Source organism: Equus przewalskii, chromosome 25 (genome assembly GCF_037783145.1).
Source record: "Equus przewalskii isolate Varuska chromosome 25, EquPr2, whole genome shotgun sequence".
In the NCBI taxonomy this organism is placed as follows: domain Eukaryota; kingdom Metazoa; phylum Chordata; class Mammalia; order Perissodactyla; family Equidae; genus Equus; species Equus przewalskii.
The window spans coordinates 44,689,011-44,706,630 of NC_091855.1; the positions used below are offsets into that span (position 1 = coordinate 44,689,011).

The following is a 17,620-nucleotide window of genomic DNA, read 5'->3' on the forward strand; positions in this document are numbered from 1 at the left end:
GTTTCCACTTTTTGGCTATGAGGAATACAGTTGTCCTGAACATTCATATAGCAGTATTTATGTGGACAAATGTTCTGGTTTCTCTTGAGTGATCAACATCAAGAAGTGGAGCAGGTGGGTTCTATGGTAAGTGTATGTTTAACTTGTAGAAACTGCCAAACTGTTTTCCACCTCCATCATTTTACACTTCCACCAGCAACACATGAGAGTTCTGGCTTCTCCACATCCTTGTCAACACTTGCTATTGTCAATGTTTAAATTTTAATTACCTTTTTTTTAAATAAAATGTTAACCTTTTGACAATGAAAGGATTCCATATAAATGGTATTTCAATGAGTAATGGAAAAAAAGCATAAAAATGTCCATAATTAAGCTATCAACCCCAAACGTACTATGATCAGATTTTCAATAAATAAGCCAGCACATGATTTGCCAAAAGTTTGGTATGAAAATGGGGCTTATTTCCCAGGCTAATGCCTCATTTGTACTAATTATGTGAATGAGTCATGACTCATAAAGCTATCAAATAAAGTATCCTTGAAAAACAGGCTATCAGAACTAGATTTTTTAAGATATTAAAAAACAACTACAACTCACTTGAAATTAAAGTTAAAAGCTTTTGATCACAAGTCAGTTGGTAACAGTGCTTTACGCAAATGTATTTTTTGTCTCCTTAGGTAAAGTTTTACATACGATTTTGAAACTAGTGTTACAATAATTCAGGTATTAAAAACATATAATAAAATTTCTTAAAACAAACCATTGTAATCAATTATGCAATATACACATGTCTTCCATCATAAGCCACTAATGATATATTTTTGTCGAGTTTTTAGTCTTTTCAAATATTAGTAAGAAGACAGTTTTACATTCCATCTAATGTACTAGTGATACATTCTGCCAAGACATGCCAAATGCGTTTTTCTGATACGTGCAAAAACTATCAAAGGTTGCAATTTTATCTATGAAAACAAAAGGATTTATCACCTTGCACAATATCTGTTCAGTTAACGACTCTTCACTATCATAGTTCCTGAAGATTTATGCCATCTTCTAGACAACTTTTTCAGGCAAATAAACAGTCACCAATTTACTCAACCCAGCTCCTCCTGGTGAGAGAACAGGATATGGCACCACTCTAAACTGCACACCATCCTTGGATGGGTCCAAATGGCATGCTCTGAGTACATTCGCCAAGTGACGAGGAGGTGGGGCATCTGCTACAACTCTCTGCTGTGCACGTGGGCTGCCTCCACCTGTGCTCAAGTGCTCTCTCGTTTAGCTTTTGTTACCCTGAAGATGCTTTCCTTTCCTATAACTTCATTTTTAAGTTTAGTTTGAGTGCAATCTCCCCAAAATTTGAAAAACTGGTGAAAAAATCATGCAAAAGGAAGAATTCACAGTCTGAAGTCATTCCCAAGAACGATTCCTTGCACCTCCTCCATCAACCACGCCTACTGCAAAGCCTTCTTAACCTCCTTTGGCAAGTACAACAAACTTCCATTATATGACATTTTATGTCCCAACTGTATTTATGTGTTTTTTAATCACTTATATAAGCATGACTTCATTGTTCAATTCGTATATTTTATTTTGGGAAAATGGTTTGGGCATCAACAGTCCATCTTATTCATCGTTCATATATTTTTATATTTGTGAAAATGATTTGGGAGGCAACAGTCCAACTTTATTCACTTCATGGGCCACGTATTAGTTCTCTATTGCTGAGTAACAGATCACGCCTAAACTTAGTGACAACAATAAACATTCACTATGGCTCACAGTTTCTGTAGGTAAAGGATTCAGGAGAAGCTTGGCCAGGTGGTTCTGGCTTGAGGTTTCTCAAGAGGTTGAGTCAAATGCCAGCTAGGGCTGTAGTCATCTTCAGGCTTGGCTGGGGTTGGAGGATCTGATTCCAAGATGGCTCACAACACACGGCTACCAAGTTGGTGCTGGCTGCTGGCAGGAGGCCTCAGTCCTTCCCCAAGTGGGCCTCTTCACAGAGCTGCTTGAGTGTCCTCACAACATGGTGGCTGGCTCCCTCCAGCGCAAGCAATCCAAGAGAGCGAGAGCCAAGGCAAAGCTATCTTTTTTATGAACTAGCCTCAGAAGTCACACAGCATCCCTTTCCCCACATTCTATTTGTTAGGAGCAAGTCACTAACTCTGGGAGTGGAGGGGAATTATGCTCCACTTTCTGAAGGGAGTTGTGGTAAAGAATTTGCAGGCGTATTTAAAAACCACATCCATTTACTATAAAATCTCATTAAGACTCTATATACTTCTATCATTCTATTATTCACTACTTACAGGAGTTCAGTTGTTACTCCCAACAGCACTGTCACAATCCAAAGAAGAGAGAGACACATATGAATATTTATGAGCACATGTTTAAGAGAACTGCATTATAGTGCAATAGGGTTTTTTTTTTTTTTTAATGTTTATTGAGTTAATGATAGGTTACAATCTTGTGAAATTTCAGTTGTACATTATTGTTTGTCAGTCGTGTTGTAGGTGCACCCCTTCACCCTTTGTGCCCATCCCCCACCCCACCTTTCCCCTGGTAGCCACTAATCTGTTCTCTTTGTCTACATTGTTAAATTCCTCATATGAGTGGAATCATACAGAGATTGTCCTTCTCTATCTGGCTTATTTCACTTAACATAATTCCCTCAAGGCCCATCCATGTTGCTGCAAATGGGACGATTTTGTTCTTTTTTACGGCTGAATAGTATTCCATTGTATGTATATACTATATCTTCTTTATGCAATCATCTGTTGATGGGCACTTAGGTTGTTTCCATGTCTTGGCTATTGTAAATAATGCTGCCAGGAACATTGGGGTGCATAGGACTTTTGGAATTGCTGACTTCAAGCCCTTTGGATAGATACCCAGTAGTGGGATAGATGGGTCCTATGGTAGTTCTATTTTTAATTTTTTGAGGAATCTCCATACTGTTTTCCATAGTGGCTGCACCAGTTTGCATTCCCACCAGCAGTGTATGAGGGTTCCTTTTTCTCCACAACCTCTCCAACATTTGTTACTATTAGTTTTAGATATTTTTGTCATTCTAATGGGTGTAAGGTGATATCTTAGTGTAGTTTTGATTTGCACTTCCCTGATGATCAGTGATGATGAACATCTTTTCACGTGCCTATTGGCCTTCTGTATATCTTCTCTGGAGAAATGTCTGTTTGTGTCTCCAGCCCATTGTTTCATTGGGTTGTTTGATTTTTTGTTGCTGAGTTGTGAGAGTTCTTTATATATTACAGATATTAAGCCTTTGTCAGATGTATGATTTTCAAATATTTTATCCCAGTTGGTGGGTTGTTTTTTTTTGTTTCAATCCTGTTTTCATTTGCCTTCAAGAAGCTCTTTAGTCTGATGAAGTCCCATTTCTTTATTCTTTCTATTGTTTCCCTTCTCTGAGAAGACATGGTATCTGAAAAGATCCTTTTAATACTGATGTCAAAGAGTGTACTGCCTACATTTTCTTCTAGAAGCCTTATGGTTTCAGGTCTCACCTTTAGGTCTTTGATCCATTTTGAGTTTATTTTGGTGAATGGTGAGAAAGAACGGTCAATTTTCATTCTTTTCCATGTGGCTTTCCAGTTTTCCCAGCACCATTTGTTGAAAAGACTTTCTTTTCTCCATTGTATGCCCTCAGCTCCTTTGTTGAAGGTAAGCTGTCCATAGATGTGTGGTTTTATTTCTGGGCTTTCAATTCTGTTCCACTGATCTGTGCACCTGTTTTTGTATCAGTACCATGCTGTTTTGATTACTGTAGCTTTGTAGTATGTTTTGAAGTCAGGGATTGTGATGCCTCCCATTTTGTTCTTTTTTCTCAGGATTGCTTTAGCAATTCGGGGTCTTTTGTTGCCCCGTGTGAATTTTAGGATTCTTTGTTCTATTTCTGTAAAGAATGTCATTCTGATTGGGACAGCATTGAATCTGTAGGTTGCTTTAGGTAGAATGGCCATTTTAACTATGTTTATTCTTCCAATCCATGTACATGGAATGTCTTTCCATCTCTTTATGTCACCATCCATTTCTTTCAGAAAGGCCTTGTAATTTTCATTGTATAGGTCTTTCACCTCCTTAGTTAAATTCACCCCCAAGGTATTTTATTCTTTTTGTTGCGATTGTGAATGGTATTGTGTTCTTGAGTTCTTTTTCTGTTAGTTCATTATTAGAATATAGAAATGCTACTGATTTATGTAAATTGATTTTATACCCTGCAACTCTGCTGTAGTTGTTGATTACTTCTAAAAGTTTTCCAATGGATTCTTTGTGGTTTTCTATATGTAAGATCATGTCGTCTGCAAACAGTGAGAGTTTCACTTCTTCCCTCCCTATTTGGATTCCTTTTATTCCTTTCTCTTGCCTGATTGCTCTGGCCAGGACCTCCAGTACTATGTTAAATAAGAGTGGTGATAGAGGGCATCCTTGTCTCGTTCCTGTTTTCAGGGGGATGATGCTCAGTTTTTGCCCATTGAGTATGATGTTGGCTGTGGGCTGTCATATATGGCCTTTATTATGTTGAGGTAGTTTCCTTCTATCCCCGTTTTGTTCAGAGTTTTTATCATAAACAGCTGCTGGATCTTGCCAAATGTTTTCTCTGCATCTATTGAGATGATCATGTGGTCTTTATTTCTCAGTTTGTTGATGTGGTGTATCACGTTGATTAATTTGTGGATGTTGAACCATCCCTGTGTCCCTGGTATGAATCCCACTTGATCATGATGTATGATTCTTTTGATGAATTGCTGAATTCTGGTTGCCAAAATTTTGTTTAGAATTTTTGCATCTATGTTCATCAGCGATATTGGCCTGTAGTTCTCTTTTTTACGTGCTGTCCTTGTCAGGCTTTGGTATCAGCGTGATGTTGGCCTCGTAGAATGTGTTAGGAAGTGTTCCATCCTCCCTAATTTTTTGGAATAGCTTGAAAAGAATAGGTATTAAATCCTCTCTGAAAGTTTGGTAGAATTCCCCAGGAAAGCCATCTGGTCCTGAGGTTTTATTCTTTGTGATGTTTTTGATTGCTGTTTCAATCTCTTTCCTTGTGACTGGTCTGTTCAAATTGTCTGCTGCTTCTTGAGTGAGCTTTGGGAGATTGTAGGAGTCCAAGAATTTATCCATTTCCTCTAGGTTATCCATTTTGTTGGCATATAGTTTTTTGTAGTATTCTCCTATAATCCATTGTACTTCTGCACAGTCTGTTGTTATTTCTCCTCTTTCATTTCTGATTTTGTTTATTTGAGCTTTCTCCCTTTTTTTCTTTGTTAGTCTGGCTAGGGGTTTGTCAATTTTATTTATCTTCTCAAAGAACCAGCTCTTTCTTTCACTTGTCCTTTCTACTGTCTTTTTCATTTCAATAACATTTATTTCTGCTCTGATTTTATTATTTCTCTCCTTCTGCTGACTTTGGGCTTTGTTTGTTCTTCTTTCTCTACTTCAGTTAGGTGTAGTTTAAGATTGCTGATTTGGGATTTTTCTTGTTTGTTAAGATGTGTCTGTATTGCGATGAATTTTCCTCTTAATACAGCTTTTGCCGTATTCCATATGAGTTGGTATGGCATGCTATCATTTTCACTTGTCTCCAGGTATTTGTTGATTTCTTCTTTAATTTCTTCAATGATCCATTGCTTGGTCAATAGCATATTGTTGAGTCTCCGCATCCTTGTGCCTTTCTAAGCTTTTTTCTTGTAATTAATTTCTAGCCTTATAGCGTTATGATTGGAGAAGATGCTTGTTATTATTTCAATTTTTTTAAATTTGTAGAGGCTTGCCTTGCTTCCCAACATATGGACTATCCTTCAGAATGTTCCATGTGCACTTGAGAAGAATGTGTATTCTCTTGTTTTTGGATGAAGTGTTCTATATATGTCTATTAAGTCCAACTGTTTTACTTTTTGTTTAGCTCCACTGTTTGTTGATTTTCTGTCTGGATGACCTGTCCATCGATGTGAGTGGGGTGTTGAGGTCCCCTACTATTATTGTGTTGTTTTTAACATCTTCCTTTAGGTCTGTTAATAGTTGCTTTATGAACTTTGGTGCTCCTGTGTTGGGTGTATACATATTTATAAGCATTATTTCTTCTTGATGAAGTGTCCCTTTGATCATTATATATTGTCCCTCTGTGTGTCTCTTTACCTGCCTTATCTTGAAGTCTGTTTTGTCTGATATAAGTGTTGCGACACCTGCTTTCTTTTGTTTGCTATTAGCTTGGCGTATGGTCCTCCACCCCTTCACTCTGAGCCTGTGTTCGTCCTTGGGGCTGAGGTGTGTTTCCTGGAGGCAACAAATTGTTGGATCTTGTTCTTTAATCCATTTTGCCACCCTGTGTCTTTTTATTGGAGAGTTCAATCCGTTTACATTGAGGGTGAGTATTGATGCATGAGGGCTTAATGCTGTCATTCTGTCGCTTGTTATCCGGTTTTGCTGTGTTACCTTTGTCTCCTGCCCTGTGTGTTTTAGCCACCCGTTGACTTCTGCAATTTCTTATGCTGGGTTTCTTACATTTTTCCTTATTTATGTTTTGTGTCTCTGTTTTGTTTTTTGGTTTACTGGCTATCCTGAAGTTTGTATTCAGAATCTCATGTATAATATAATCCATTTACTGGTGGTCTCTTACTTACTTGGCCTAGACTGATTCAGTCCCTTTCTTCTTCCCCTCCTAAATTATTATTTTCATCCCTTATTCCAACTTGTGTTATGAGTTTGTGGTTAGAGTGATAAGATCGTCTTCGCTTTGGTGGTTTCCTTCCCTGTATCCTAATGCTATAGTTGAATATTTGCTATCCTATTCTGGTTCTATTATTTGTCTCCCTACTCTGTGGTTTGTGACCCCTTTCTCCCTTTTTTTCTTTTTTCAGGTATGAGAGCCTTCTGGATTATTTCTTGTAGTGGAGGACTTTTGGTTACAAATTCCCTTAACTTTTGTTTGTCTGGAAAAGATTTAATTTCTCCCTCATATCTGAAGGATTTTTGCTGGATAGAGTATTCTTGGCTGAAGATTTTTATCTTTTAAAGTTTTGAATATGTCATTCTATTCTCTCCTAGCTTGTAAGGTTTCTGTAGAGAAATCCATTGAAAGTCTGATAGGAGTTCTTTTGTAGGTTATTTTCTTATGTCTTGCTGCCCTGAGTATTCTTCCATTTTTGCCATTTTTACTACTATATGTCTTGCAGTGGGTCTTTTTACATTGACAAATCTAGGAGATCTGAAAGCTTCCTCCACACACATTTCTCCCTCAATCCCTAGATTTGGGAAGTTCTCTTCTATAAATTCGTTAAGCACACTTTCTGCTCCATTTTCCTTCTCCACACCCTCTGGAATTCCGATAATTCTTAAATTGGATTTCCTCATTGAATCTGCTATTTCTCAGAGATTATTTTCATCATTTTTTTTTTTAAAGATTTTATTTTTTTTCCTTTTTCTCCCCAAGCCCCCCAGTACATAGTTGTATATTCTTCGTTGTGGGTCCTTCTAGTTGTGGCATGTGGGATGCTGCCTCATTGTGGCTTGATGAGCAGTGCCATGTGACACTGGGCCACCTGCAGTGGAGTGTGCAAACTTAACCACTCAGCCACAGGGCCAGCCCCCATTTTTTTTTAATTCTTAGTTCTCTTTCTTCCTCTGTCTGGAGCCGTTCAGCCTGTCTATCTTCAATTACGCTAATTTGCTCCTCTATGGTGTCTACATGGGCATTCAGGGAATCTGTATTCTGTTTTATCTGATCCATTGTATTTTTCATCTCTTTCTGATTGATTCTTCTTTATAGTTTCTATCTCTTTTGTGAAGTAACTCCAGAACTCATTGACTTGTTTCTCTATATTTCCCTTTACCTCATTGAGTTTTTTGATGATAGCTACTCTGAACTCATTTTCACTTAGTTTACCTATTTCCAAGTCCTCAGGACTTAATTCTGTGTTTTTATTATTTTCCTTCTGGTCTGGAGCTTTTATAAATTGCTGAATGGTAGAGGAGCGGTTTTCGCGCGTGATGGAATTATTCGGTTGCAGTGGCAGCCTGTCTCCACTAGATGGGGGTCGAGAGGCACTCGTTCTGAGTCCTCCGCCTTCAGCTGCGATGGCGGTGTACAGCATGGGTTGGGGAGGAGGGGCACTTTCTCTCACACAGCAACCTGGATTCCCATCAGTTCTTGCTCTCTGGTCTCCCAGGGCCCTGGCTTGATAGGGTCCCCACATGCGGAAGCTTTCCCCCATTAGCGGGTTTCCGCTGCACTGGTGGTGGGAGTTCTGGACGATCCCCTGGACACACGGCCCCTCCTCCACTCCTTCCTTCACCCGAACAGCGATCCCAGTCTCTAGGGGAGGGAGCGAAGATCTCTCCTACCGGTTCCAGCTCCTCCGAGGGCGGCTCCAGCCTCTCTGCCCTCCATTGTCATTTTGCTGCTGTGGGTCTCTGACGATCTCTTGTATTATTAGAGTTATTGGTTGAAATTCAGTTGTTCCGGGTTTTGGTTGTAGTTTGGAGGGGAGAGAGTCCTGGGTCAGCTCACTCTGCCATTTCACTGACGTCGGTAAGTCTCTCAATAGGGTTTTTAACTATAAATGCTGCTTTTTTCCTCAATGCCTAACATACATTCCTTCGTTAATGGGTCACTTCAGATGAAACCTCTAATCCTGATATGCTGATTTTAAGACTCAACCAAAAAACTTCATCTTTGGTTATAACAGACAAGAATGTTACTGTAATATTCAGGGAAAAAATAAATTTCCTAAGCTTTCAAGTTTCAATGAGATGACATGCCATAGTTCAACAGTTTGTCCTGCTTGTTTCTTTCTGTACTTAGTTTATATGAGGAACACACCTTACCCATCCACCCCCGGCCTCTCCCCAAAGAGCTCTAGATGCACAGTTCCCATAGCCAATTTTTTTTTTTTTTGGAAGATTAGCCCTGAGCTAACATCTCGTGCCAATCCTCCTCTTTTTGCTGAGGAAGACTGGCCTTGAGCTAACATCCGTGCCCATCTTCCTCTACTTTATATGTGGGATGCCTGCCACAGCATGGCTTGCCGAGCGGTACCATGTCCACACCCAGCATCCGTACTGGCAAACCCTGAGCCGCCGAAGCGGAACATGTGTGCTTAACTGCTGCGCCATGGGGCCAGGCCCCCCATAGCCAAATTTTATTTGTATGCCCTGCCAGCACTGCAACCTCAACATGGCCAAAACCAAACTCCTCCCTTTCCTTCCAAACCTGGTTTCCTCCCTATATTCCCTACCTCTATTAATGGTTCTAGCATCATCTCTGACTTGAGTCTACCCTGCTCCAAATATAAGCTGTTGCTCAGTGCTCTTTATGATCTCTCTCACATCTGTGCTTGCCTCTCTATTGCAGAACCAACACTTTCCCACCTCCATATTTTTTGCTCACATTCTTCTTTCTGTCTATAATGCCCCCACATTCTAAACTCTACCTAGCCTTTAAGATGTAGTGGAAATGTCATCTGCTTCCTGAAGTTTTTCCTGATCATCTAAGGAATCTCTCATGCAATTGTTCTAACACTCAGGATCTGACATCACTTCCCGAGATGAGAGAGAACTCAGTACTTTTTAATGAAGTCTGAATTTAAGAGATTCAACAACATGTAAAGAGCACTTGCTCCACGCCAGACATTTATATACACATGAGTTTATAGTTAGCTTAGTTGATGCTTACAAAAACCCTATGAGGAAAAGGAAGCTTATTTTACCATTGAGAAAGAGAAGTCTCTGGGCAGCTGGTTGGTACCTCTCCCAAGTTCAGGTGGTGGGTCAGCAGCAGTGTCAGGATCTGAACATGGATCTCCTGACAGCAAGCGGACGCACTTTCCATCATAAAGGAGGTGCTGCCTGCCCAGGCTGCAGCATACGCACATATGATTGCTCTCAACCAACAGCAATTCATTGTATCAAAGGGTAAACACCACCAGATACCATCTATTCATTTATTTTTGGTTTCAATCTTATGAAAATGCTGTTTTTGTAAATCAACAATAGTCAAACAGGGCCAGCCTGGTGGCACAGCAGTTAAGTGCACACATTCCACTTCGGCGGCTGGGGTTCACTGGTTTGGATCCCGGATGCGGACGTGGCAACACTTGGCAAGCCATGCTGTGGTAGGCGTTCCACATATAAAGTGGAGGAAGATGGGCATGGATGTTACCTCAGGGCCAGTCTTCCTCAGCAAAAAGAGGAGGATTGGCAGCAGATGTTAGCTCAGGGCTGATCTTCCTTAAAAAAAACGGGCCAAACATCAACAATTTCATATGGTTCAATCTAACAGGAAAGGATTAATTCCCCCTCTTGAAAAACATAAAAGCTAAAGATAACTTGATTCTAGCGTAAAATAATAAACAAATAAAATAAAGAGGAGAATGAGAACTCTAGCAAACTCTTTATTTTTGGAAGATTATGAGAAATGACAAAATAGACTAATGTCACCTGCCCAGCAACACTGAAGGGCTTTCTGGAGGAAGGCAGGATAGCTAAGGAGGCCTGCCTATCACTGTATTATTCCAGAGGAAGTTTAAAAAAGCCTAATTCCAGTTTTGACTTTCTTGGGACAATTTCATATAAGTAGAAACGAATTATAAGAGAGAATGAACTAATTTTAAAATCTCAGGTCTGACCCTTTTTCCTTGAGAAATGATTTTCAAGGAATTTCTTTTCTTGGATAGTAACATTGTTCTCACATAAAGCGTTTAAGATTTTTTTAAAGAGACATCACTCTGTTAGCTAATAACAACCTCCCTTGTTTATGCTATCATCTCAAGGAGGGACAGTTTTTCTAAATTGTAGTTTACATAAATAACCGGATGCCTTTTAAGTTTACATCTTCATAACCTTAAAATTTTTATTTTCAAATATTTTCTTTGAAAGTAAATCTTCTGAGATTCAAGCAGCTGTAACTCTACTGTAAAGTACAGCAAGCAATGACCTCACAAGGCCCCGTCTCCAGTCTTATGCTCACCCCCACCCCCTGATATATAATTGTCGCACGCTAGCACCAGAGGGAACTTTCTAAAACATAGCTGATCCTGTCTTTCTCTGGCTTAAAATCCTACATGATTAAGTAAAGGCTCTTAGCACAGCGAAGATTTGGACCCCCCCCCCCCCCGGCCAATCCTCTGGCTGTCTTCCCTCTTCAGCATCACCCCCACCTTCCTGTCCCCAATAGGTTCTGCTGTTAGCAACATGTTTATAACTCTCTGCCGCCAATGAGTTTCCTGTTTTCCTCTGTATCTCTGCAGAAGCCTCTGACCTCCTCCTCCTTGGGAAATCTTTCCTGATATCCACCTCAGTAAGCTAATCCAATCACAGCCAATTATTTTGGTGCCTCACTCTCAGTTTACTACACTTTTCACACTGTATGGTGATCTGCTTGTTTACACACCTATCTCCAACAACACCTTTTCTTTCTCTCTGGAATTTGAGATAGACTTCAAGTAGCCGTCACCAAACTTCTTGCTTTCATAGTGTCTTTGGTCTGTCTAAAAATAAATTGAATAGAATTGCTTTAAAAAGAATAAAGAGAGGGGCTGGTCCAGTGGCGCAGTGGTTAAGTTTGCACATTCTGCTTCCACGGCCCAGGGTTAGCCCGATTCAGATCCCGGGTGCGGACCTACACAGTGCTTGTCAAGCCATGCTGTGGCAGGCGTCCCACATATAAAGTAAAGGAAGATGGGCACGAATATTAGCTCAGGGCCAGTCTTCCTCAGCAAAAAGAGGAGGATTGGCAGCAGACGTTAGCTCAGGGCTAATCTTCCTCAAAAAAAGAAAAAAAGGAAGAAAGAGAGAATTTTTAAGCCTGGGTGGTAGTCACCTGAGTGGTTTTTGTTAGTAGTTCTATAAACCATATGTCTGACACATTCTTCTGTGTATATATTTCACAATAAAAACTAAGAAATAGAGAAGAATTAAACCAAACAGCTAGTATTCTATCTTGTAATTAATCATCACAAGACATTTGTTTAAAACTATAACAAGTTTTTTAAAGTGTAACTGGATTATCAAGTATAACGTCACTTCAAAATGACAAACATCCCTAAAACAAAGTTCTGACAAAATAATTAGGATAAAATCTATTTATGCTCACACAATATCCTAGAACATTAAATCATTTCTCTTTTTTCTTACCTCTCCAAAGTTATAAATTTCCAGGTTTGGAAAGTATTTTTACTTGCCTATTTAGCAAACAAAAAAATAGGAGATAATGATATCAAGATAAATTATAAACACGCAGGCTTATTTTTATCATATAAAATAGTCAGTAAAATCAAGCCTCTCTGACACTTCATTATACTCTGGAGTGGGAATATTTCATATTCCAACAATCACTAGGTCTCACAAATTAATTAAGAGTCAATTAGTCATCTAAAATGTATACCAGATCCCTAAACCCTGCAATACTACTACAATATGCTATTTTATCCTATAAATGTGAATTACTCTTATGATTAAAATTCACCCATATCAGTTCAGTTCAGTTCAACACATATTCATACCCAAGGCGAGTGGCTAGAAATGATTAGGGTGGGAAAGATCAGCAGGATAACCAGGCTATCAAAGAACACAAGTAACAGTGAGAGAAAATCAACTACGTGCCACATGAGAGCCACAAGCCGAACACTGTGAGAAGCGTCTGTCTCCAACAGTATGGCCCACAAGACACACTGAACTACAGTCCTGACTGCAACATCTAAAAGGCAAGATACAACATAAAAACCTATTTTTAAGAGCATCACTGAGGTGACACAATGGTAAGCAGTCTACCGGTGCCAAAAACAGAGAGACAGCAGCAGCTCTGGGCAATGAGGAAATACCAAGGCTGGTTTGTGCCTTGATGGCCTGTACCCACCTGGGATATAGGCAAATACAACAAGAATCAATCAATTTGCCTTTACAGCATAAAGTCAAACCAGATCTTCAAAATTCTGTTGGACAAGTAATTTACGAATGCTTATGAGAGTATCTGCATGTAACCTGCAGGTTCCCAAACCTGGTAGGGCAACACAGTCATATGGGGAGTTTTCCAGGCCCACTCCAGACTTACCGAAACAAAAGCTCTGCCAGTGGGGGTCTGGACCTTTCTTAGACAACCTTACTTGCTGACCTGCCGTTTTCAGAGAGCAGAACTTCCCCAGTCTCTTGCCTCAGCAGCTGCGACTGGGCATGAATCACATCCACTCAGCACACTGCCCTTCTCTTCCAATACACACGCCCTCCTCCCTCAGTTGCTGCTTGATCTGTTCCTGGGTGCTGTAGCCCATGAGGCAGAAGGTTCAGCATATCATTATTCCACACCCAGGGTGTACAAAAAACATTTTTGGAGAAAGATGTTTAACATCCTGTTAACTTTAAAAATGCATGTAAAAGTGCTTTGTAGACAATAAAACGCTTTACAAAAAGTAATGCATTATTAGGCTTAAAAGGCAAGTACTATGCCATAAAATATAGTAACATCTTTGATGTAATGCTTCCAGCAAAGAGTTATACCTCTAGACCAGCTCTCTACCTCCTACTTTTTTTTTTTTTTCCTGAGGAAGATTAGCCCTGAGCTAACATCTGCTGCCAATCCTCCTCTTTTTTGCCAGGGAAGATTGGCCCTGAGCTAACATCCATGCCCATCTTCCTCTACTTTATATGTGGGATGCCTGCCACAGCATGGCTTGCCAAGCGGTGTGTAGGTCCGCACCCAGGATCCGAACCAGGGAACCCTAGGCTGCAGAAGCAGAACGTGCGAACTTAACTGCTGCACCACGGGGCCGGCCCCTCTACCTCTTACTTACAAGTTTACATAAAGGTTATTACAAACAGATTTTAAATTTTGGTTTCAGGTTTCAGTTTTGTTGATCTTGAATGTAAACATTATCTGCATGTTACCAAGAAACAACTTCATCAGGTGAAAGATCACAGAGTCATCATATCAAAACATCAAAACTCACTTTATTACACCATTGAAATCCTTTCCTTCCGAGTCCCTTCCCTGTATCATATATACACACACCTCACCTTAATACACAGCCTACTCAATACATTTATTTCACCTTCCTCAAAATTCAGGTCAGGGGAAATCTTAGAACTCAAAAGGATCTTCAAAATTCTGTTGGACAAGTAAGTTCTGAATGCTTATGACAATATATGTACGTAACCTGGAGGTTCCCAAACCTGGCAGGGCAACACAGTCATATAGGGGTTTTTCAGGCCCACATCAGACTTAACGAATCCAAAGTTCTGCCAATGGGGTCTGGCCCTTTATTTCTCTCCCTCTCTCTCTCTTTTTGAGGAAGATTCCCCCTGAGCTAACATCAGTTGCCAGTCTTCCTCTTTTGCGTATGTGAGCCGCCCTCAGCACAGCCACATAGACGAGTGGTGTAGGTCCGTGCCCAGGAACCAAGGTTACCCGGGTCACCAAAGCAGAGTATGGCGAACTTAACCACTAGGCCACTGGAGCCGGCCAAGGGCCCTTAGTTCTTAAGACTTTCTGAAGCAGATATGCCTGGCAGAATCCTACAGAGGCTCTAGATTTGGAGTGAACAAGTATGTCAGAAGGCAGGAGTAAAAGGAGGATTTGTGGAATGATCTTTTGAAATTGGAAGGTAAGGAAGGAGAATCCATGATCTTGACATTAGGACTAACTCTCCCTGCGTGGCACAAAGATTATAACATTGGAGCCAAAGAGAAGAAAACATAATCTAGTATACCACTTGGCTCTGTAGTGGGTAATATCTGCAAAATCTAAAATAATAAACATTATTAAATGGTTTTCAACTTTATAACCAATCTATAGACCAAGTACAAAAGGCTTAATTAGATAACAGTACACAAATATCATCCACCTTGACAACAGAGAAGTACAGCTGAAAATGCTGGAAGGTAGGAGGGAAGAGAGATGGAAAAGGCAGGGGCACTAACACCCCCATTTTACAAAGAGGGAGGTCCAGAGACAGGGTTTAAAGTCAACAGAACAAAGAAAGAGAGATTTAAGTGTATCATTTAAAGTCACATGGTAACCAACGAAAGAATGAAAACAGCAATTGAACAATAGTAACTGGAAGTAGAAGGCAAAGTAACTTGCTCAAATTTAGCTAGTCAGAAAGTTCTGAAGCCAGTGTCTGAATACGGGCTCTCCACACTCCAGACCTTGTGTTCTTTACTGGAATCTGGCTGTGCCAAGCACTGTGCTAGGAAATAACTTGCCCAAGCTCACATACCTAGTTAGTAGCAGAGCCAGGAAAAGAAAGCAAATCTCTAGCCTTAAAATTATTTGGAAAAGTTATTACTAAAATTTCCAGAAAAAACCCTGTTGAAAATGTCATTCTTCATTCTTCTCTCATTTACTCATTCTCATTCTGATTCATTCATTTCTGCTTATTCTTTTAACACGCACCAACATTTCTTAAAAAGAACCCCTCATTTAGACACACTTCCTCACCTATAATCAGTGCTAGGCCTGTTCTCCAACTCTACATCTACGATAAAGGAAGTTCTCTCTCCTGGAGGCAGCCGTGAAGACTGCAATCCACCAGCTATTTCATTTTTCAAAATCTGACCCAAAGTTCAGGACAACACTGAAGATACAAAGCAAGTCAGCTTGCTCATCTCTTAGTCTAGAGACTGAGACTATCTGCTTCCAGGAGACAGACCAGTGCCCCGTGCACACAGGTGCGCAGCTGCTGCTCCAGGACACGCCACAGGCAGCAACCTGTGAAGGGCACTGCTCTGCTTGAGACTGTCCTGTACATGGCCCAGGGTGCAGACAGGTAAAACCACTCAGTACTCGCCCCTTCACAACTTCAGAAAAAGTTTTGAAATACTCAACAGAAATGACAATTTCTACCCAAAAAGTAATTCTTTAAAAATAAATTATAACCTAAACTCATTAGCGTCTACAAAAAGCAATTTAAAATTTTCAATTGAAATCACTATTACTTACCCCATTTTCAGTGCGTTTTTCTCCAGGTATGTTTATTACATTTCTCTGAGTTCTTTGCTCTTGGGTCTGACGGCCACCTAAAGAGATGAGAGGACCAAACTTTCTAAAAGACATACTAGAAAAACAATATTCTCCCATTTCTTCACTCATGCAAATATTTATTGACACAAATTCAAAATACCAAGCTGAAAATCTCAAGACTTAGTACAGTTGAAAAAATGTTTTACAATTTATACATAAAATTGTTTAAACAAAATTTTTTCTTCTAAAACATTCTGTTTCAGAGCCTTGAAACTGACTTGTATCAAAAGGTTTCTAGGGGCCGGCCCCATGGCCGAGGGGTTAAGTTCACGAGCTACGCTTCGGCGGCCCAGCATTTCATCAGTTCGGACCCTGGGTGCGGACATGGCACCGCTCATCAAGCCATGCTGAGGCATCATCCCATACGCCACAGCTAGAAGGACCCACAACTAAAAATACACAACTATGTACCAGGGGGCTTTGGGAGAAAAAGGAAAAATAAAATCTTAAAAAAAAAAAAAAAGGTTTCTAATACTTAAAAATGGTCAAGACAGTAAATTTTATATGTATTTTATCACAATTAATTTATATTAAAATTGTTTAAAGCCTTTTTATATTTTAGAAGAGACTAAAATAGAACTTAATATCCAGTAATTAAAAAAACTGATGTACAACAGTGATCTTCACTAATAGGGTTAAAACTGAGATGGGACATCATCTCATTTTTTAAAGATTTTATTTTTTCCTTTTTCTCCCCAAAGCCCCCCAGTACACAGTTGTATATTCTTCGTTGTGGGTCCTTCTAGTTGTGGCATGTGGGACGCTGCCTCAGCGTGGCCTGATGAGCAGTGCCATGTCCACGCCCAGGATTCGAACCAACGAAACACTGGGCCACCTGCAGCGAAGCGCGCGAACTCAACCACTCGGCCACGGGGCCAGCCCCTGGGCAGTCTTATGAATTCTCCTTTGTTCCTTAAAAATTAAAATGTTTTTTAAAAAAGGCTTCAAATTTAAACTGGAACAATTCTCTATATGTCCTGCAGTATTTTTTTAAACAAAATAAAATGTGATGCGCAATTTTTAAACAGGTGAGTCTGAAGTCATATAAATTAACGTCTCTTATGTGTTGAATGCCTGCTCCTACTTCACTTATCTCCTCCAGCTTTTACTTGATGCTATTTTGAGAACTGTCACATCCCAGAACCTGCTTTATTACCTAGAATACATGACTTCAAAGGGCCATGAACCTAATGTTTAAAAAATAAAAAAAACAGAAAAATATTTTCTATTTTCTTCCTATTACTTTGAAAAATGTGAAGAAAAATTCTCTTATGGAAGTATGGCTTCACCTTAAACTATGCATCCTCAAAGAGAGTGATATGGCCCCCAAGGGGACAAAGATTGGTTCTTGAGGGATAAAAGTATCTTATTCTTTTTATGTATAAAGCAAAGACATATAGTACACAAACAGACACAAGTATATCTGAGAGGGGAAAGGAGGGGGACAAGCAAGAATACAATGCCCAAAAAAGGGTCCTTACAGGAGTGATAACGAAAAAGGAGTTTAAACGAATGTGAGTGACATGGCATGTGAGTGAATAGTCATGTACTATACAATAGCCATTTCATAAAATCTAGAGTAGTTTCCTATTA

General features: G+C 39.8%; 1 protein-coding gene across 11 annotated transcripts in view; it reads right to left on the reverse strand.

The window, feature by feature from the left end:
• PPP1R13B (protein phosphatase 1 regulatory subunit 13B) overlaps nt 1-17,620 on the reverse strand; it is an 89,668-nt gene that overhangs the window by 25,813 nt on the left and 46,235 nt on the right. For all 11 annotated transcript variants that reach the window (XM_070593386.1, XM_070593382.1, XM_070593393.1 and 8 more), the window contains exon 4: nt 15,947-16,023. In XM_070593386.1, the coding sequence (XP_070449487.1) occupies nt 15,947-16,023 (77 nt within the window). The remainder of the gene's footprint in view (nt 1-15,946; nt 16,024-17,620) is intronic.